This window comes from Syngnathus leptorhynchus, chromosome 18 (assembly GCF_054491065.1).
Source record: "Syngnathus leptorhynchus isolate UIUO chromosome 18, UIUO_Slep, whole genome shotgun sequence".
Classification (NCBI taxonomy): Eukaryota; Metazoa; Chordata; class Actinopteri; order Syngnathiformes; family Syngnathidae; genus Syngnathus; species Syngnathus leptorhynchus.
Genome location: NC_141212.1, coordinates 5750866 through 5774523, shown reverse-complemented (window position 1 = coordinate 5774523; position 23658 = coordinate 5750866). Strand labels below are relative to the sequence as shown.

The following is a 23658-nucleotide window of genomic DNA, read 5'->3' as shown; positions in this document are numbered from 1 at the left end:
TTATAAGACGACCCCCTTTTTTTCAAGACTCAACCTTGAAAAAATACTTTTTGAACACCAAATTTTATTTTTCTACAGGAAATAATTACAGTACATCTGAAACTAATGATTATAACAATTTATTCGAGAGAAAAAGCATGGTATTTTGCTTCATTCAAATCATGCAAAAACTGTTTATCACATCTTAATATCTTCATGCTACCGCTAGTTTTATTTTTATTCTTTGTGACGGGATCGCTTTGGCCTGGGAAGTTAAGTTCAGCATTCGCTTTAAAGATATCTAGCGCCATCTAGCGTTGTGAATGGGTATAATGTCTAGACCTCGAATATAAGACGACCCCCACTTTTTCAGTCTTATTTCAATGCAAAAAAACAGCGTATTATATTCGGGCCAATACGGTCTATGTTTGTTCTAAATCTTTCGACGGTTGCTTAACTGAGGTCTGCTGTCATCATGCTGGATTATTAAAATTGTTGCTCCCTCCAACATTTAAATTGCCCATAACTGGATTAGAAATTCAATATTCTTTGTATTTTGGCATTAAATATATTTTTTATGAACTCTGGTTGTCACGTGTAGTCTGACAACCATATTCAGAATACTGATTGAAATAATATACAATGTTTAATATACAATGTGTCCCATTATTCACAATTTATATCACAGAGAAACAGTTATCAATGGTTTGCAGGGATATCCAACTTGAACTTCAACATATTCTGTATTTTGTCTACAGCTGTACCAGATCCGACCTTATCAATAGTTGATGATCTCTATCTCGCTTTCTTACTTCTCTTTCACTCTTAACGTTTCCCCAGTGGGAACAGCGTTTCGCTTTTGATTTAAGTCTCGATATAGTCTTTTATACAGGCTTTCCCATCTGGATTTTACTCCATTAAAGACTAAACGGGGAATGAATCCCTTACTCAATTAGCGCTGAATTAATACCGTCTTTACCATTTCATCAGGGTGTTGGGGACAAACGGTGATGATCAATGCTTGTTTTACACGTTTATCTGTTTCCATAATACAGTGGCATTTTTTTTTCCTTGACCACTGAATGAACCAGGTGTCCTATTTTGTGTGTTAAAGTGCAAATTGAATGAAGGATGAAGAAGACGGCGTTGGTGCGCACATGCGTGTCTTTGTGCACACTCGCTCACGCTACGCTGTCATCTGGGCCCTTGACTACAAGGGCAACTGAGTTTCTCTTGTATACATATCTCCATGGTAACAAGGTTGCAGTTGACACAAAAGTATACTTTTGCTGTAGCAACGGGGGGGGGGGGAAGCGATTTGGCTTGTGAAATTATGCGGAGGTGCTGAGTGGACGTCCACTTATTTAGGCTCACGTGTGTGCACGGATGTTGTAAAAGTATGCATGTGGCGCGCCATGTGTAGAGGAGATTTTGGCAAGGACAACCTGCCTTGTCGTCCTGTCACTGCACAATGTTCAAGACAGCACACTAATTAACCCTTCAAACCTATTCGCTCTCACGTCCGCACACACACTTTTTTTTTTAATCATACACACATATAGCATGTCAGACACACAAATAAATAGGCGCGCAGGCAAAATGCAAACTCAGGAGCAAGCATGCATGCATAAAAGGACTCGTGCACGTGCTTGAGCGCTGTCTGTGTAGAAATGAGGGCACATCTCTGCAGACTGCTACTCTACCTGCCAAGTACTGTGCTTTATTTGAAGCTGCAATTACAGAATCTTTGTAATTTCCGTCTGACTCTGCCACTTAAAGCTTTGCACGGAGAATCTCACTGCTATTTTCTCTGTTTCTTTTTCTTTTACAATTGCCTATTTTTATGCCTTTTCTTTAAAAAAATGATGACTGGGGTTTAAATATTTCTTTTATTATTATATATTAAATATGATTATATATTATATTTTTATATATATTATTCCTATTATTTATATTATTATTATTTATATTGTTATATTTTTATATTGGTTTTATTTATTGCATTATTTTGTATCTTATTATTTTTAATTATATTATTGTTTGCACAGGAAAAATAATGGAAAAATAATGGAATTTGAGTTTGGAAAAAAGTTTTTAAGAGCAGCAGGAAGATAGCTTACCATGGACACACCAAATCATATTTCCATCAATTTGTAGAGGTGGAGATTAATATGACAGTGGCCTATTTGTTCCGGTGACTGTATTTCTGGGTCATATCCAGGCAGATGACAAGATGGAGACTCGTTTAGAATAATCCTGCTGCTCCACGTGCCTGTTTTTGGTGTGTGACTGCGTGTCAGCTTTGTGTGTGGAAGGGCAAGCTTGTGTGAGAACTACAAGAGAGTCCCAAGGTTGCCATGGCTTTGTTTACAAACAAGATTCCTGTCTTTGCACAATAACATGCCCTAATGGCAAGCGTTGTCCTCAGACTTCTGGATCAGTGCATCAGAATTGGAACAGAGCGACTGAGGTGTCAGTGTTGTATTTATTTCGATTCTTTCCGTAAAAGCTGTACAACTTCTACACATCGACAACAAAATGAAATTTTCCCGAGCACACAACATCCAAATTCCAAAACATAAGCTCCTTTGTGGATGTAATAAATGTGTTAGCTTGTTATAGTGGGCTAAATCATCCATGTTATGCTCTCCTTGGGCTCCTCTTGCTAACTGAAATAAATTCTGTTTTCTAACTGAAGACACCCCGAGGCAACACTTAAGGTTTAGAGTAAATAGAGTGCAGTGTTTTTAGATACACCAACTAATAACTTTCTATGAGACAGGCGCACAGTGGAGTAACAGCAACCATTTTTGTTGTTTTCAATTTGTAGCATGAAGTGCATTGAGCGAGTTTCATCTGCATGATTTAGCTATTGTTTTTTCGTATTTTTTTTTTTTTTGCTGCTTGCCAGCCAGCAGCTACAAGAAATAGTGTGATGAGAAACACCCGGTGCCTTAGAAATATAAATTCACTGACATGACCATTGGTAATGTTATATACTGCTTAAAAAAAAAAGAGAATATTGGGTCTCTGGGGTGTGCAAATGCGGGAATTTGTTGCACAAAATAACGTTGGTAATGCTTCTTCAGTCAAATATTTTTTTGTTTCAAATGTGAGTGTGTGTGCGTGAGAACATTCTTGTCAACGTAGCCCTCACTATAGCTGCGGGAAGCATGTTTTAACAGATGTAACACTCTTAAGGGCATTCATGTGTATAAAAGGTGTCAGTGAAATAAGCCAGGGAAAGGTTAAACCCTAAATGACTCATTGAAATTGCTGGTTGATTTAAAATCACTGCTTTGGTTATTTTTACTTTAGATTATTTTTCACAAATTGATTCTAATTGTTAGTGAGTATTATTATTATTTTTATTTTTGGGGACAAATTGGTTATTCCCAATGTGGTTCTTTTTATTTGATGTATTTTTTACAAATTTATTTTTGGGTTAGTTCCCATGTGAGTATTTTACAAATTATTTATATAAATGTCCTGTGCATTGATCAATAGAAAATGTTGATAATGGCTACAACGTTAATGGCTAAACAAACGTCATTTTCATTTTTGGTATGCTGGAAAATGACATTTCGGGTCGCACCCTCCAACATCAAAAAAGGAATTCTTATACTTCCTTTGCTTGAGAAGCTTTACATTATTGTTGTCTTGAAAGCACCTGCAGATTATGTTTTACAGTGCACGTGTGCAATCCATCAAGCTAGCTCAATATGTTAATGGATATTTCGACATGTATCCAGTACGCAAAGTATCAAAAGTATGTAATATGGATTGGATAATCCACTGTTTATCTCTACAGGATGTATACAGTAAGTAAGGATAGATCCCTGCATTAATCAGGCTTAAAAAAAACAAGCATGGTTTTTGCTTTTACACTGAGGATGTTTGACGAATTACAGGCGATCATAATACTTAATATTAATAAGTCTTTTGGAAACGTACTGGACAACGTTACTAAACGAAGGGCTGCCAAGCAGAGAAAGCAGCTCGGGAATATTATGGGTTGCAGCAGGGTGTTTTAAGGATGGGTGATGTTGGGATTTTATAGAGGCCAGAGTCTTTATAGATGTCAGGCAAGATAGCGACACATCGTACATAATTTGATATAAAAGTCGCTGTTTTATTACTGTGTAGTGTTTTTGCTTTGCTAAGACACCCTTTGGATTTTGTACGACTGAACCTTTGCAATGCGTACAGGCGTTTTTGTGAGTTTTGGCACTCTGTAGAATGATTGCACTCTTGGGAGGGTGATTTACTGTGGTATCAAATAGCTGGCGTTAAATTGCATGTTCACTTTTTTTTTTTATTGCGTGTGTTGTGCGTGATCTACTAAGATTGCAGTCTGCTATAAAGAAAGAACCTTAATAGTGTGGGGAAAGTTTTACGCTAAAATGATTCATATTAATACATTTTGGAATTTCACACTTTTCCAGACTGAAAAATATATTTATGATTTTTATGTATTTTTCAGATCCATAATTGTTTTTTTTTAATGTCACAAATAATTAATTATATTATTTGAAATGATTGTGTGTGCATTTATCATGACTTATCATTTGTAAATATGAAATAAAAATAATTAAATAGTTGCAGTCGCATTAGTAAAATGTGACTGGCCAGGTCAGTGGCAGCATGACTTTTTCATCACTCCCATTTCCAAGGGAAACCATCCCCAAGAGTTTATATAACACAGGAAACAGATGTTGGCAACCTCTCTCCCCCTACCCGCCCTTGAATCCACTTTCTTCGTCTTTTTTTTTTTTCCTTCTGCACACAATGAAGTCATCCAAGCAACTTTTGGCATGTTTTTTTTTTTTTTTTTTAACCAGGACAAGTTTGCTTAAAACATTTGAAAAATCTCTGCTTTGCCTTGCCACTTTATTACCACGGATATGTGGAAGGAAATTATTTTAATAGGGTGGTTGGTTTGGTGAGTGTAGCAAAAGTCTAGCGCAGTTTGGTACTTCTGCAGATAGTGTGGGGGATATTTTGAGTCCCGGATTATTTGTTGTGTAATCTGTGTTCTTGTGCTGCAAACACTATGAAGCAAAGCGATTTTTCCATGACACAGATGAAAAAACAAATAGACGGCTTAACATGTTCCCAAAAGATGTCTTCAAAGAGGTGAAATTCTGGAAAAAAAAAACTGAAAAAGAAAACAAAGACACTTTCTGAGGTCTTGTTCTCTGATATCCAACCTTGTTCAGGTCCTATTTTTAAAATCTCCTTTGCCCATTGTCTCAGTGTATCAAACTTGAACATCACAGAAAACCCCAAAGCTCATCTCACATCTCAAGCGCAGGATTATTGATTATGAAATATGATGCCTTTCTCTCAACTTCATGAATTCATTTTCGAAAAATTCCATTTCACCTTCTCTTGCCTCCAGATGATGCCTGTTGCCAAGGTGACCGCAATAACCTAGGTGTCACACCCTTTCTGTGAGTCGCGCCCTTTGATTGGCCTATCGACCGAGGGCGGTCTGGAGATCGAGTCATTTGATTGGTTGGCTGCTTGGCAGAGGCAGACGGCGCTTCTGTAGTGAATATTGATTTAATGGGCCGCCAGACGGGCAGCTAGTCGGGCCCTCGCACACATATTTCTATATATACACAAACGGTTGACGGTCTGGAAGTGCACGGGGAAATTTGGCCCAGCGGGAGGTCACCTCTTTGGGAGTGAGCGTATGTGTGTGTAATATCATGCTCTCCAGGAGAGGTGTTGCTGGCAGTAATAGAAGCACTCCCAAGAGCAGACCATGCTGGGTAATATCACACTCTCCAGGGAGCTCGCCGTACACACTCGGCAAAACACGCTTGGCACATATGGCCTGTGTACCAACCACACTGACATGCAGACTAATAATTCAGAGATTCTCAGTAAAGCGACTCAGATGCTCAAGTCGATGTGCATTCTAATAAGGTCAGATGTCGCTTCACCAAAAAAGTTCAAATTGAGCTAACTGCATCATAAATAAATGAACAGTGGTGTCATTGTTTTCATATAACGGGAAAAATATATAGTCCAGTGCGGCTTATCTATAGATTTGTTATGATTTTTATGATATTGTATAATTTGTGCATATTCTCTTATATATGGAAATTAAACATTAAAACACCTGCGGCTTATAGTCCAGTGCGGTTTGTATATGAACAAAATGAAATTTCCCCGTCAATTTTAGCTGGTGCGCCTTATATTCGAGTGCAGCTTATAGTCCAGAAATGACTATTCATTTTACAAACTAGCCTGCAATTTTTTTGTTGCATTTGATTCTGTGATTAAACTTTTATGTACATTAGATCCTCAACTCTAATTGCTGTGTGTCTTAATTAATCACATGGAGCTCCATACACTTAATACAAATAAGTGCCTCCCTTCAAGTAGATGCCTCCTTTTTTTTTTCCCTCAAGGGAAAACTGTGTGGTAATAGTAATTACCTCAGACCCTGCCTATGTTCTTGCGTCTTTCTTTCTCTGCATTTACCTTATGATAATTCTGCTATATATATTTTAAACTTCAGTTTGAATGTCCATAAATAGTTCTATTTTCATGTCAGCATATTTACACCCTGAACATCAGCCAATCAGAACAATATTAATCATCCATCCATCTATTTTTGAGGGGGTTGAAAAAAATCACTTTCATTCAAACTACAACACACTTTTGGAATATTTGTCCCAATTACTTTCTTTAAACAGCGCTCAACATGTCTGATATTTTACTCTTAATGGATTCCTTCACGTATTCGGGGAAAGGGGGGGGTGGGCTGCCGTTCTGACATCTCCCCCACCCCAAAGCCTGTATCTATATCATATCACAGAGCACTACAAAGTGAGCTGAACATAAGGCAAGACGCATTTCATTTCAAATTTATTCGTACTCGGTCTCTGCCGTATACAAACCTGAGATTTCACCACGTTCAGATGACAAGGCAGATGAAAGCGAGGTGGGAGCCGAGAGAACTCGAGACAGCCCAAGTATTTTCATGGCGACCTGTTTGAGATCCCGCCGCTCTATAATCTATAGGCTGGTTTCACTCAGATTGAGAGCGACAGATTCATTAGGACAGAGGCAGGGCGCTTTTGATCTAAAAATACGCACTGTTGCAGCCGTTGAAGCGGGGGGGGGGAAAAAAAAGTTCAAGAGTTTCCCAATGTTTTAATCAGAAAATGCTTCAAAAAGGAGATGCAGACTGAAAAATATTGAGAGAGGTCACCTTTGAGTGTATAAAATGTTGGTGTGCTTGATGTAATTTATATGGATTAATGAATTGGGAAAGGAATAGAAAAAGCAACATTTTGAGTTACTTTCACACCATTCGCTCTTTTTGGAAGATTTTGTTTGTGCTGAAGAACATTTGTGCAGTGACTGAGAAAGAGCCTGTTTGATCACTTATGTCTCTCTTTATTCCTTCTTCTTTCTTTCAGAGCATAGGAAAAGGATCGCTATGGTCAATAGACCCAGAGTATAGACACAACCTGATCCAAGCACTGAAGAAAACACCCTACCATCCCTACTCGACAGGCCTGGCCAGCCCCTCAACTTCCCCACCTACCCTGTCTCAGACATTTCACCACAGGTAAAGGCAACTCGGAGATATGTTTTTGAAAATGCACGACAATGATTCAGAATTCAATCAGCAGTTAGATTTATAATATAATATAATATAATATAATATAATATAATATAATATAATATAATGTAATGTAATGTAATGTAATGTAATGTAGTGTAGTGTAGTGTAGTGTAGTATAGTATAGTATAGTATAGTATAGTATAGTATAGTATAGTTATAATATATAAAATATGGAATATTTATGGAATTTTTGAATTTTATTATTATTTTAATATAATATATAGTTATAAAAATGTGATGATAACCATAGAATCGTATAACCGTGTTGAGGGTTACAACGTTTTAAAACTTTAGAACAGCTGACCAATGTTTTCGGCTAGGGGGGCTCAGTTGACGTGATCAGTAAAATATTTGAATTATTTTGCCAAAATGTACTTTTGACCTTACTTTCATCCATTCAGAAAAGGAACTTTCTGCTCAATTGTCTTTATTTTCATTCTTTAGTTGGAGTTTCTGCAGAAAGGAAGATAGAGGTTGCTTTAGGGAAATCTTTTTTTCAACACACATAGCCGAAGTTTGAAAATGTTTCGAATATTTCGACTCTCACTTGTACACAAAATGGTACATTGTGGTTCACGTACTTTCTGGAGGAACAAATAGCAGATGGAATTGGTTCTTCTTTATCTGTCACATGTATTTTCCTGATATAACCTCATGCATAATGCAACATTTTGCAAAGGCTAACTATGTTTATGACGTTTGCCCAAGAAAAAAAAAAAAAAAAAGTATAACACTCATACTGCATTTGAGTTTTGGCAATCAGCAACTCTAATTGATATAATGAAAAATTGCTTGCTATTAAATCGAATCAATTGATCAACATTGCTTATCTTAAATATTAGCGTCCCCTTTTCTTCATCTCTATCCTTTCTTTCTTCATTTGGCGCTTCCTCGGGCGATGAATAGCAATCCCGCCCCATCTTTTCTTAAATCTGTTTGCACGCTGTTTTCATGCAACAACACTCCCACCCCACTTCCTATCTCCCGCATCCTCAGGCACATCGCAGGTAAAAGCAGCGCTTGCCTTTTTTCCACATTCGTGGATTCAACCTCCCCCTCGCCCCCCCCCCCCCCCCCCCCTCTTACCGCCTCGCCACTATCTCCTTCCCTTTAGGCCTCAATCGTGTTTCCCTCCCTCTCCTTTCAGCGAGCTTTCGAACACTTTTTTTTTCTCTCCCTGATCTCTTAATTCATCCTCTTGCTCTGTCCGTTCCTCTTTTGCTTCTTCACCAGTAACCTAACACACTCCTTCGCTTCTTTTAATATCCAATTTATGCTTCCGCTTATCCCCAGGCATATATTATATATTTATATATATATATATATATATATATATACACACACACACACACACACACACACACACACACACACACACACACACACACACACACACACACACACACAAGGTGTCCTTTTATTTTTATTATTTCTTTCTCTTGGTTCCTCTCAACATCCGCCCTCCACTTTATCATTCAATTAATTTCTCCTTTGTCTTCATTTATTTCCATCTTTTTGGGTGCTGTCTCACTTCTACCTGTTTTATTTGAAGCACTTTGGCTTTCCCTCCTCGACCTCTCCGCTCCTCCTTTCAGCCACTCCAACTTCTCAGTCCTTGGCTCTTTTTCGCATCTCTGTGGATATGTCATCGAGAGGTACGATTAGTCGTCTTTTTCCCTTTTGTCCGCTTTCCCTCTTTCTCAACCCCCTTTGGAAGAAAATCCCGCCGCGGTGCCACCCCGCCACCCCGGTGCCGAGTTGATCCGGGCAGGTTGGCTTGCCGAGTTAGCGGAGTGTGTAAAACAGAATAATTGGTTCACCGTAAAATGTAAAAGTGTCATTTTGAACAATGAGGTATGGGGAAGTGGAACAAATTGGAGGGCAGATTGGGAACATGGGGGTGCAGTAAGGGAGATGTTGGGGGTTGGGGGCGGAGTCATTTACATGGTGACCCACAGTGGGAAGTGAGGACAGTTCATTTTGAGGTTAGAGCAGGGGTGTCAAACTCATTTGTGTCGCAGGCCGCATCATTGTCATAGTTTCCTTTGGAGGGACATTACGACTGTCAACACTTTATATGATATACAGTACAGGCCACACACCAAATTGGTGAATAACAAGTTTTGAAATCATAGTAAAAACTAGTAAAAATAATAAATAAAAAGATGATTAGTAATAGAAATTGCTAGCAATTTCTATTTTTTTTCAAAGTGAATACAATTTGTAATTTTAGTATTGACACATTCCCAATTTGGTTTTGCGGGCCACATAAAATGATGTGGTGGGCCATAGTTGGCCCCCGGGCCTTGTGTTATACAACTGATCTTTCCAATGCAATGTATATCTGCCTCTATTTTATAATCTCTATTTTGTTGTTGTTGTCTTTCAGTGTTTATTAGCAAAAAACATGTTTCTTTTCACTTTTAGTTCAAAGGGTCCAGTGTTTTATTATATTGCACTAGATTAATGTCATCTTGTGATTTTGAAATTGAATTAAATTTGACTTTATTAGTGTGGAGAATCGTGTTGGTTGAAGTTACAACAGCACATTTGCCTCTTTTGCTTAATTGGGTTCAAGCATCATTCAATTATTGAGTTTTGAATTCCTACAATTTTTTTTATTAGATCTGCCATCATTACAGATGACTTTGAATTTTCATTACACTGTTAAATGACACAAATTGCTTACTTAATTGATGAATAATTGCTCATTATGCAAATCACTCAGTTTAAAGCTTTTTTTATTTATTTGATATTAAGTTAATTGATACATATTTTGTTTTCATTCATTTATTCTCAAAACAAATGCCAAGAGAGGAAAGAGAGGATTAAATAGACCTCCGGGAACCTGACATCTGTCACTATTGATATTTTAGTTGTTGTTCTTTTATCATGATAACTGCTAGCGGAATGAAACACTGATTTTAAGGACCAGCTTCAAACACCAAAGAGCTAAACAAAACTTTTAATGCAAACGCTGACCCACTTTACATTAGCCTTTTGCTAACTTCCATGGCTGCTCATTATGTCTTTCTGGCTCGGGGAAAAAAGCAACACTTTTTTGACTCCCTACCAGAATATTCTTCAACAGTGTAGCAAAAAAAAAAATATTTGAAACAGCTTGTCGGCTTTTATTTTTCAGTGATGGTTTTAAATAAATAAACATCATAAAAAATCTGTTCAGGTTGATTATGGACTGCACAGATTTAAGTGGGGGGGGGGAGTGACATGCTCCGCCCCGCTAAGTGCAGTGTGAAAAGTCCAAACATTCTGCTCAAATTTTCGTTATTCGGTCAAAGATTCCAAAGACAGCAAAAATGAGTTCATGAGACATTAGACAATGTTAAGCATTAAATAGCCCACATTCGACATTTAATTTAGAAAAAAAAAAAAAGTCTCCATAAAACAATTTTATCACAGCTTCATGATACTCTTTATAATGCTTCCTGGGCTTTTAATACCTTTAGTCACTTTCACTCGGTATGAATACCGCAAAGGGAATATCATCTGTTTAATCATTATAGCCACCAAGTGAATTCAAGGAGAAAACAGGGTTCACTGAAAAAGGCAATTAATATTAATCATAGCAATCAGAACACATCACTTAGTGGCATGAAACACTAAACTACCTGCAGTTAATTCATATTCTTAGATAGCAAAAGACCGTAAGTGAGGCTTTCAAGGATTTCTCATGCAATTATCATCAGATCAGTTGTGGTTATTTGAGAGGCTTTGTTATTTTCCTTCCTATTGTTTAGTGAATAAAATCCAGAACTCTCTACTAGGTTTCTATTATACACATCGAGCTCAGTAGGTCGGCTCAATACAACACAATATGTCGCTCTCAAGAGCTCTCATTCTCAAGACTATTATGTTATGAAGTGTAATGATGGTGAATGGTTTCACAGCGGCTCCATTGTGTTAAGGTCAAGGACTGTCTCAAGCAGTTCAACACAACTCAGAGCAGGAGACGGATGAAGAAAAGGGGGTCTGACTGAGACGAGGGCATGAAGACGCTTTGTTCTCTACTCTTAATGTCGCTCACACACCTCTCCGCTTTTCATGGGTTGTAATAATTCACGCCGCACCGGGCGACCCCCAACCGGCTCTTTGCTTTTGGTCGTAAGGTGCTCGCCCGCCTTTTTCCCGACCTGCTCGTGTTTGCAGTTGAAGTCCACCCCATTTTTTTTTTGTATTCTCGATTAAATGGGTGTGTTTGTGTGCCTGCAAAAGGGAGGGAGAGAAGGAATATGCCGGGTAGGAGGTCAGCTCCGTGGTGCATTCCTTCACACCCCATCAGCATCTGGATGAGAGGAAGAGGAGGAGGAGCGGAGGATGGATGTCTCAAGGGGGATGTAGAGGAGCTTGCTCTCTTTCCATCTCCCTTCCTTTCTTTCTCCCTCCCTTCCCTCAGAGGAAACAAATAGAGGAAGGGGGGGGGGGGTGTTGAGGAATGAGCGTCTACCACAAGTTTAGCCCCTCGCCCACTGTATTAAATGCACAGCGCATCGCCTTGGCAACGGGAACGCCACCATGGCAACACATGTAAGGCAGGTGGCTGTCGCACTGCAAGGCCATTTGTTGAACGAGTGAGAGACAGCAAAGAGGGGGAAGAAGAGAGACAGAAAGAAAGAAGGGAAGAAAGAAAGAGAAGGGGGGGTGAGAATGGTGGGGGGCGGGGTGGTAGGGAAAACAGACAGGCTGTTAGCGCAGGAAAAATATGTTATCGCCGTGGCAACGCAATGTGGCAACTCTCCATGGCAACAGCAGGTGGCTCAGGGCTGAAATGTGCAGCTTTTGCATTTTGTGCAGTGTGTGTGTGTGTGTGTGTGCGTGTGTGTGTGTTTGCACCAGCCTCCGGTCCATCTTTCCCCTGCATCTGGCGAGGTGAGAGCCACATCACAAGTGCAGACGTCCAAATCCTCTCATTCAGCAGCTTAGCGCAACATAAAACAGGCCTCACATTACAAAGGAGACTCTCCTGATGAGTGGAAAACGAGTGGGCTGCTTTTTCTGACTTTGCAACGTCTGCGGGTGTTCTTTGTCTAGCCCGCCTGTGTGTGTTTGTTTGTTGTTGTTTTTTGGAGAGAGGGCTATGTTATCAGACGTGCTGAATGGAGAAGAAGACATTTTTTCCAATTTCTCTCCTCCTTTATTTTTTTCACTCCATCTTTTCTCCAATGACTTTGAATTCATCTACAGGGGGCAGTTGTATTGTCTTCACGCGTGTTAGGGAAGATGTCTCCATCTATGTGAGGAATGCCGTCATTACTTCCCTCATTAGTGGCGCAATGATCACCTAAACTGAGAATCCCGGCTTTGTGTGTGTGTTGATGTATGTGTGCTAGATGAGCGTGTTTTAAAGTGTCACTCCGGAAGCAAATTTATCTCAAACATGCCTTTGTGACATAAGCATGTGTTAACTGTGAATGCGTTGATGACTTTTTTTTTTTTTTTTTTTTTCGTTGGATGTGTGCGGACCCGTGGCAAGCAGTGGGGGGTTGTCATGAGAAATTACTCCCATGGACTTATGGCGGCGAGGCTGTAATTCTCCGAGGTAATCACAGGGAATAATGGCAACAGTGGGACACCCGGGAATCTAATCACTATAATCAAAAGCGCGGGCTTATGGGTTCAAATTTCTGCCTTGCTATCTTGCTTCACAATGAAACCTGTTGGGCTGGTTGACGTGATCAAATGGTTGACCACTTTTCGTTCTCTACCCACTCCCCCACCCCCTCCCCTTCCTTATTTACGCAGTCCTCCATTGTGGTCGGGGAGTCCCCTCTTCAGAAAGAATGGCGGAGTCCTCCTACAAGGTACGATTTTTTTCGTCTTTTTGTTACCTTCGCATCCCGACTCCCACCTGAAGGTGCCGAATTATCTCAATTCCAAAGCCGTCTTTTTTTTTAAAAGCCAAACAAATGCTGAGTTATGCCAGTGAGGGAATTCTTTCTTAGAGTGGTGAGTTTGAAAGTTAAAATAAATATATAAATCAATAAAAAACTAACCAGTAGAGACACCTCATTTGAGAAAGAACGGAGAGAGAATCTTATCGAGATTGGTGTGCAATCCCCTTGTCTCCTTTTTTACATTCAACACGCAACATACATTTTCCCTTTTCCCTATATTTCCCATTATTCCCCTTTTCCGAGCTTCCCTCCCATCCTCTCCTTTCCCTGGTGCCTGCTAGGCAGTTTAAATGGACATTCAATCCCAATCAGGGAGCACTCCAGGAGCTCGCCGGGCTGCCGAGTCCTAAATGGAGAGGGAAATGGATACATTAGGCGTCTGCGGCGTGGCCTCCATCGCCGCTGATAATGGAGTAGTAATGGTCAAGGAGCCAAGGTTGGAGAGTGTTTGGAAACCTGGACTCCCTCTGGACGCATAGTCTGAGAGGGGATGTCTCTGAACTCATGGAGGGAGATTGCGAAGAAGGCCGCGTGTGACAAGGTGGAACTCGAGGCCCATTTAACCTTGTCATCAGTGACGTGATTTATTATGACTTCAATGTCACATGCTCATTAGTCATATCAATGCTAGATAACTTTAACTACCGTATTTTACGAACTATAAGGCGCACCTGAAAACCTAAAATGTTCTCAAAAGCCGACAGTGCGCCTTATAGTCCGCTGCGCCTTATATATGGACCAAATTCCTCAATTTAAACTGGCCCAAAGCATTGTGTCATGAAATCAATCATAAGTGGCCCGCCGAGGACTATGAATCATGAATCAAAAAGACGACGGATCATTATTTTGTGATTATAAAGTAATTTGTTGCGTCTGAAGTTGAAATAAAAAAGCTAAAATGGAGAATGATTTGATTTGGATTAAAAATCTGACATGATGCATTTATAGTGCGCCTTATAGTCCGATGCGCCTTATATAAGGACAAAGTTTTAAAATGGGCCATTGATTGAAGTGTCATTATAGTCCGGTGCGCCTTATAGTCCGGAAAATACGGTAATAATCACATTTTATTGGAATGCGTATTGCATTTTTCTAATCTTCAAATGAAATTACTCCTGTCCAACTATAAAGGCATGCTGAGTCGGCAGATTTATTTAGCCACATGAGGCAATTCTGTTGATTAGCATTGCAGCTTAATATGAGTCCTGTATGTGGGCGTGTTCAATAGACTTGGCTTCCGGTGATTGAGTGTCGCTTTTTGCTTTGTCGTGCCCCTTCAGTGAGTAACAGCACGTCAGTCAGCCTAACCACTTAGACACTCAGCTGGATTGTCAAATAGACAAGCCAGTTAGCTGTTCAGTTTAACAGCCAGCATTTTCATCCAACTGGCTTCCCAGTCGGTTAGTCAGACAACATTGCCTTCAGACCTGCACATGCTGCACACACTTAAAATACACACCAGCAGCGAGACAGGGGTGGGAGGAAGAGGGGCCACTTTCAAACAGTTGCGTTGTCAAGGTCTGTAGGGAGTGACCTTTGAACCTGTTTGACTGTGTGACTGAACACGGCGAGCATGTGCAGTACGCGCGTTTGTGTGTACTTTTGCCTGTCTGCTGCACTCTTCTGCCGGCTGCGTTGAGACGGCTGCCTGCGGGGCCATGTGGAACTCATTTAACAGGAGGCTGGAGGAGTCTGCGTGTGTATACGGCACATGAAAGCGAAAAAAAAGGGGGGGGGGGGGTTGGATGTCAGGGCTTCACTTTCCCTGGAAAACAGGCATGGAGACTGGCGACGATGCAGTCGGAAAGCCTGAAGAGTTGACCTGATGTAGGAAGACATTTTCTGTACACACTAAAAAAAAAAAAATACTTGCCACACTGCTTGTGATTCCAAAAACAGACTATTGGCAGTTTAGATCTCTTACTTCATAGTTTGCTCTTCAGTATACATCCCATACTTATTTACTGCAGAGTCGCTCAGTTGGAGATATGAGTCATCACTATACATAGAAAGACCGATCAATGATGAGGAATGAAGAGAAAGCAAAGAGCAGCAGATAGCATTACATGCGCGGAAATTTTTCCATACAACTTGGACTTGAGCTGAGTGTGTGTGTGTGTGTGTGTCAAGGACAAACAGTAGTGGTCAGGAGTGTGCCACTGAGCTCAGAGAGTCCAGGTCAAATAAAGCCTGGTATTTCCTATCCAGCCCCTTTTTCCCCCCCTTTCCTCGTTCACGTTCTCTATCTCTTCTGTCACTTTCTCTGCTGATGCATGATCTACTACACTGTGGCATGTGGAAGGGGAGCCGTTGCTATGGTGACCTAAAGCCTGGCTTGAGTTGGAGGTGGGGCGCTTTGGGAGGCGAGAGGAGTCGTGGGGGGGGGGGGTTCGTGTCAACCCGGGGAGACCTAATGCACTGAGCACGTACACACGCATTGCAGTGAGTGATCAAGATTAAAAAAAGAGACTGTGCAGGGACTTACTTATAAGGTTATGGAGAGCACAGCGGCAGATATCAGGGGCAGAGCCACGCTAACTGGACTCAATAAGATTACTGCGGGCAAAGAAAGTGAACAGCTAACAGTGACATAGCTCAAACGTATACTGAATTTGTCATCTTTGCAAGATGATTTGGATCCAAATAAATGTCGCCGGGATATTTTGTTAGGGGGCACTTTGGGATACTGAGTGTGTTTTAATGAGCTTATGGTTCCCGGACTGAATGAAATTTCTCCCCATAAAACTGATCATGAGACTGAAAAAAAAAGGGAGGAAAAAAATCTGTGCAAAAACTGAACTGATCTATAAAAGCTGGGATGAAATTTCTGTGAAAAAAAACTAGAGGATAACAGAGATTCTGTATGTCCCAGACAATTTGGAGAAATTACACGATTTAATGAGATTTCATACTGCTAAGTGTTAAATGGTAAAAAATGTAATATTTTGTCAATAATTGATTTAATAACTTTATTGTTTGTCAAATACAACGATTCCCTTTTAAAATGCATTTTGCCACTTGCTGTCAACTGAAAATGACATCACATGCCCAGGTAACAACCAGTCATTGCTCATGTGACCTTCGCAATCTGTGCTGTGATTGGTTGCTACCTGAGGGGAGTATGTGATGTCATCACTCGATTGCAAGCGGCAAAATGTGTTTTTAAAAGCTGTTAACTGTTCATGAAATATAATGACATTAGGGTTAGGTCATTATAATTAAACTTTGTTTTACTTTTGCTGGAATAACTCATTAAAGGAAAAAAAACAGTTAATCTATCAAAAACTAGAAATTGCACACAACCAACCAACCAACCAACAAATAAACCCACAAAAACACACAGTAACCTCCTCGGTGGAGGTAACAAAGCTGTATTGATGTGGGGGGGCTTAGTGTTTGTAGCATCTTTCAGCAAGCTTGGGCAGCATACAGCGCAAACAGCAGGTAGTTTTTGAAATGTGAACTGAGTGAGAAGATGACAGCTGCGTCGGGGAAAGTGTTGTGGTGAACCAGCCACCAGCTTTGAGGTGAGGAAGATTTAGATTTACAATCCATGTATGCTTGAAGTCCTCAATGTGTTTGTAAAATTGGCCAGGGCAGAAAATTGGTAGTGTTGTCTCAACTGTGGTATAATTGATTTATAAGCGGTAGTTTCAGGAAAGTGAAAAATCCATTCTCAGTCATTGTCTCTGTTTGTTTTTTAAATTAGAAACGTTTTGGGGCAATTTATTTGTTATCATTGATTATAACTGTAATACTTCATCCCTGCTGGTATAGCTCCATCTACTGGATGTGGCCGGTCAATCCCCTCTCTTGCTCCCAATGCAAGTGGATTGTAACTATGTATTGAAAATCAATTCTTGTGTCAGCACATTTTTTTATTTTCTGCTTGCCACTCGTGTCACCACTACACAAAGCGTCAAATAAATCACTGATTGTCAACCGGTGGGCCGCGGCCCTCTAGTGGTCCGTGGCGATATTGCAGGTGGTCCGCAAAATTGGAAAATAATTGTAATAAAATTGATTCATTTTTTGGACTTGATTTATTTTCCAGCTAATTTTGTGAATCATTTACTCATCCAAATTATGTCAGACATAGCTGAGTTTCCCAAAATAGACAGATGCAAATCAATATCCTCCTTTGGTGCAAAATAAAACAATATTCAGTGGTCCCTAAGTTCCTTCTTGGTTATAATGGTGGTCCCTTGGACAAAACCAGTTGAAAACCTCTGAATTAAATTGTCAATTTTTATTACCAATTATCCTTAATATTGTCTTGGGTGAACTCTTTGTGTGTGTCTCGCCTATTTATTGTTTTTTATTCACACTGTGCATCAAAATACAAGTTGCCTGTTTTTTGTGTTGAATTTTTCCTCTCACTTGGTTTTACACTACCTCAAGTGGTGACCTTGAAACGGTAAAGCATGAGTTCACATTGCAGCCATGTGCTTTCCTTTATTCACTGCTATGCCATGTTAAGTGGGTGAGAGCTATAAATCTGCCGTAGAACACATCACGTTGGATCAGCAGTGTGAGTAAAGCGGGATCTTGAGCTTTCAACATAGATTTTCAAAAAGGTTTGGGAGTCCAAGCTTTTGTGGGTCACTTGAGGACAGACGGGGGATTTGTTCCAAAGCCATTCCATCATCCCGACTGTGCGGTGGTTGGGGGTGTCGGGCTGCTGCAAGCTCAACGTTTGTCCCGTTTGCAGGAAGTTTCCACTTTCTATCTTTGGCTCCCAATGATGGTCCCAATATAATAGTTTGTTGACAAGTGATCTATTTCCCCACTCTTTGATCAGATTAAACATTCCAGGTGGGCTTTATCATATGCCTTTGGCTTTTATTTGATTAAACATTACTTAGCTAAATTACTGTTTGCAGAGTGGAATTGTTTTTATTGAAGTGGGAACACACTCACGAGCTTCTCTTTGTTCTACACATCAAAACAAAAATTCCATTTATTGCATTTATTTGACTTTTTCCATTATTTACTACAATGAAATACAGAATGAAGTAACTCAAAATAAAATTGGCTCAGCTTAAATTAGAAAAAACTTGTCCGCATGGTACAGGCTAGATTTAGCAGAAGCCAAGCAGTCGTTGGTAATTGAATGATTCACAACGCCCTTAACTCGTTTATGACGCTTTCCCGCTCAATTTAACATTACCTTGCTCATCAATAGAGCTCCGTTGGTCTCCTCAGATGGTCGGCAGAGTCTCATTGATCTTCTTCTTCTCATTTTCTTCATTTAATCTGGAATTATGTAGTAGCGTAGGATTCTTTCGGCTAAGTGTGTATGTTTGCTATTGTCTTCTAGTTCCTCGTGGTGTGATTCAAAATGGCGCCCGTGTAAGGAGCCAGGCGCTCTTCCCTGTGATAAGACCCGTTCCTGTAAGCCCAGTAGGGAGCAGAACCTCGGCCATAAGGTAAGTCAATTTTATGACTGCCATTTATATTTCGTGCTAGTCAGGGTCTTATACATAATGCGGTTCCATTTTGACAGGCTCACATTTATGTCCAGGGAAAAAGTTGCATGATAAATTCAAAGTCAAATGGAGTTCAACCAAAATTATCTCCATGAGTGTTTGACTTTTTGGGGGTGCTTTTTTTATGTGTAATACCAACTCAAGAAGGTTGGCAAAAAAGAAACATGTAATAACCAGAACTCGTTCCTCATATATATACCCACGAGGCAGCCACAAAACTCATAATATGTTCTTATACTGCCTCCAGAGTCCCAACAGGCAGACAATTATTAGTTACAGCAGACCCAATAAACCACCACCAGGTGACAATACGGCTCCGAAAAACACCTTTGCTTTCGTTTACCTTAGACAGTTTGAGTCGAGGAAAAAAAAATGAATCCATCCATCAATCCTTTTTTTTTACAGTCCCCTTATGTTGTGGTTGCCGAACGGAGAGTTCCTAACACAACATGAGTCACAAATAGTTTACTCATGGTTGAAACACTTGGCAACATTCTACCCGAGCGATTACATAAATGTCCCGCATGCACTTTTATTAAACCTTGTGAATCCAAAAACATTCAGAGCATGCCTGGACATACATATACATCATAAAAGCAAAAGATGGCCTTTACTGTATACTGAATTAAACATTCACTAAAGGTATTCCGTAAATATTTCATCATTCAAAGAGTGCATGTTTGTTGTATAATATATAAATATTCAAACTCTTTTACTCTGGAGGGAGGAAATGTCCATATTGCTGTATGATTTGCTATCATCAATGCTTTACAGACTAAGACTGACAGAGTTGTGATGTAATACATAAAATAATTACATTGCCAAGAGTAAGGAGACAGCGATGTGAACAAGGCAATATAATAATTAGAGCCCACATGACTTTTTGATTGACGGTCACCGGATAAATGCAAAGCCAATGAGGAAATGCAAAGTGTTCTCCAGCAAATAGACTGAGCCCAATAGTAAAGAATTACATGAAGCGCCTCACCGTACTTTAACATAGTTGCTTGGTACAGAATGATGCCAAAGTAATGCTGCTACATGAAATTTGATTTTGGATTTTTATCATTTTAATCTGATTCTATATGTATAAAAACCTTGGAAATTAAAGATGGTTGGATATAATATCTCAGGAGTGAATGAGATTTTATTTGCTGTAATGTTTTATTTTGCAGATCCGATCGGCAAATGATAACATTACGACCTTGTCTTCCACAGATCGTCCATAGGAGAATATCTGAAACGAGGCCAAGACAGCCCGTCCTGCTACTCTCCTCCGCCTTGCGCCGAGGAACTTCAGGAAGACCACAATTACAGCACCGCCAAATCCCCAAACAGGCTGGGGTCATCGCAGGCCTCGGCCCCTTCGTCTCCGACGAACGACGACGACATCATCGCCGTGGAAATCCAATCCGACATCAAACCCGAGCCTCGGGAGATCCCGCTGGATTCCCACGTCACGACCGCCGCAGCGACCTACCTTTCCCAGCAACCCCTGCGTGGACAGAGACGTACCTTGGGGGCAGGACCCGGGACCCTGGCGGGAAGCAGCTTCACGTGGACCAAAAACCGAGCGAGGGGCTTTAGCGACACGCTGCCTCTGAAGAAGCGGCGCGCGGTGGAAAAGCCGCCGGAGAGCGATGACGAGGAGATGAAGGAGGCGGCGGGGTCGCTGCTCCACCTAGCCGGGGTCCGAGCCTGCCTCAACAACATCACAAACCGCACCGCTAAGGGCCAGAAGGAGCAGAAAGAAGCCCTGAGAAACTAAAAGACACATAGTACATAATCACGTGAACACGTTAGCACGCCGACACATACACACTGTACAACACACAACTAGATCAACAGGTGACATGTTTTAGTCTCTACGGACACGTCTCATTTCCCTCTATCTATCTGCAGGGCATTAGGTGAATCCTACTTATTTGTGGCAATATCAAAAATCTATGTTTTCCTACATGTTCAGCAACACTAATGGGTACTTCTCATGTGTCTTTTGTTGTTGTTTGATTTTTTTTTTTTTTTTTTCCAAAGGGGATGAAAGCCATAGTAAAGCATTCATTCGGACAAGTAGGGCAAAAGTGAATCAGTACAAGGACACGAGATGGCTGTTTGTTTTGCATATTTGTTTGTTTGCGTGCGTAACCTGTAGCAATCTTACAGTGATGCCAGCAAAGGCGGCAGAAGCCTACGAAACTCGGGCGAGGGGGAAGGAGTCGGGGTTGGGGTGGGGGGGCGGGGCCTAACTGGCATCACTCTCCTTACATCCACGAGCACAAATGTGAGTCTGTGCCAAAGAGAAGTGACCAGGTTGCTTCATGTAGCCAATATGACAGCTGACAAAAAAAAAAACGACTTTAAAAAAAAAAAAAACACTCGAAGGCAACGGTAGTTAAGCTTGACGAGGACGACCTTAAATGTCAAAATAATTGTAAAACCCAACGTGATTATATACTCATTCTTGATATTATTTTATGCCACTTATAAAAAAAAAAAGCAACATGGTTTATTTCAAGAGCACTCATAGTATTTAAGAATAGATATATTAAAATATTGAAAAAAAAAAAATCTCATGTTTCTCACCATAGAGATGGATAGTGTGCCGGGTGTGAGGCAATATCTCCTTCATTTTGTTGTTGTTGTTGCATCATGTAAACGTCCCCGAAACTTTACCCAGTACTTCCTGTCTTGAGACACCTGGAAAAGACATTGTAGCTTCCCTTGGCTACCATATTCATTTGACAATGTCCAAGAACTGTGTTAGGGGTCATGTTTGTGTCTATTTCCTCCTCACTCTACCCTCATAAAGATATAAGCAATTTGTCCCACGCAGGCGACTCTGTAAAAAGTTAGAAAATATTTTATTTTATTTTTTTCTTTTCTTAATTGAAGCAATTTGACCTGCAGGACTTTCTCAGTTATATTGCATGGGTGCTTGTAAATAAGATAAAAAGCAAATCTTTTTTATTCAAAGAACATGTAAGATAAATGATGTATTTAGCATGAAGCATGACTTATTTTCATATAAACCTTGATCCTAGAGGAAAGGAAAAAAAAAAAAGTTTTGCGCCAATTCTTATACCCCGTGAATTTATTGGATTTTGTTTTTCTTTTTTTTCTTTTTTTTCCTCCCTTTTCCTGCGTTTATTCGAATCCTTTTGGGATTCTTGAGCGGGCTTTCAAAGACACACCTTCAGGGAGCAACGTGGGGACGTAACTCTCCAACTCAACGCTCGAGGGTGCCACCCCTAAAAGTTGGCTTCTCGTCTTCGGCTCATGCAGTGGTTTAGGACTTTAGGTGATCAGTGTTAACCCTTGTGTTATTCCACAATACATCTGTAGTGTGCGTGTGTTTGTGCGCACATTGTTTAACATTGTGCCTGCCTGCCCTCAGTACTTCTGTTGTCATGTCTCGGACATGTGTTGACAGACATTTGATTTGTATAACATGACAGTATTTTTTTTTTTTATTTGCCCTCCAGCGTGTGTGCGTGCAGATGTGTGTGTGAGTGTGTGTGTGTAGTTTCCATCAGCATTGTTTTATGTAAATGTACCAAACAGATGGACATGTTGTCAGTGTCCTAAAAGAACCTCATATGTCCACATACAAAGGTTTTTTTTTTTTTTCGTTTTTTTTTTTTTTAGAAAGGTATTAAAGAGAACAAGGAATGCACTCAATGGCATTGTACACAAAAAAACAATAATACTTTTAGGTTTAAATATACATGCTTGTTAAAATTAGGGATGGGCATTTTACAAAAAAAAAATCAAATGAATAATAAGTAATTGTTTTTAAAATATTATTGTTGATGGGATGGGCAAATTTCTCACATTGTTCTGAACTGACCATTTGTTCTCAAACTTTATACACCCAGTGTGTCCAAAAACAATAGTTAGCTGTCCGCTATAATTAAAAAAATATATACAGAAGCAAATTTGTACTAAGTGTTCATTTAAAATGTGGCCAAAGTTATTTTAAGGCGTCGTAAGCCGCTGTAACATTAACAATTTCAACATTAACACTGCACTAAAATGTGAAATAAAATGTTTTACTTATATATTCCACAAGAGTTTTAAACAATCTGCAAATCAATTATTATGCCCATCCTTAATTGAAATACTGATTTGCAGTTTTAAATTCAAAAAGTTCAAACAATATTAAGCAGCTCGATTTTTTTTTTTTTTTAATCTACTGTATAAGTTGCTAAAGGTAAGCTAATTCCGCTCACTTTCATGGTCGTTAAGTTTATCTCTTCCAGCTTCGAACGAAAGAACGACTTAATTGGGAATTCATGAAGCAGACGTTCTTTCATTCGGAAGCGATTTTTGATATTGTGCCGGCGTTTGTGCTTTGGCTTCGAACGTGGCTTTTATTTGCTTGGAAGCTACAGTACAAGCGCGCACTGGAGCAGTGAGCCAAGTATCTGAACGTATGCATGTCCCATCCACACTGGTGAAATCCTTTTTGCCAACTGTAGCATGCATCACTGGCTGTTTTTTTTTTGTTTTTTGCATTTTGTATGGTATCCATGCTGACAAAAAAACTAAGACTCAAGGGAGGCAGTCAGTCAAGTGTCTTGTTAAGTGCCACCCGTCTCTCTTGTGCGATATCTGTGTGAGGTCAGGCCCT

At 40.0% G+C, this 23658-nt stretch overlaps 1 protein-coding gene across 1 annotated transcript in view; it reads left to right on the top strand.

Moving 5' to 3' along the window:
* Nucleotides 1-22732, top strand: part of LOC147042609 (forkhead box protein N3-like) — a 42311-nt gene extending 19579 nt beyond the window's left edge. The window contains exons 3-6 of the mRNA XM_085938086.1: nucleotides 7419-7570; nucleotides 13388-13446; nucleotides 18860-18968; nucleotides 20247-22732. Of these exons, the coding sequence (XP_085794212.1) occupies nucleotides 7419-7570; nucleotides 13388-13446; nucleotides 18860-18968; nucleotides 20247-20796 (870 nt within the window). The 3' untranslated portion in view covers nucleotides 20797-22732. The remainder of the gene's footprint in view (nucleotides 1-7418; nucleotides 7571-13387; nucleotides 13447-18859; nucleotides 18969-20246) is intronic.
* Nucleotides 22733-23658: the final 926 nt, after the last annotated feature.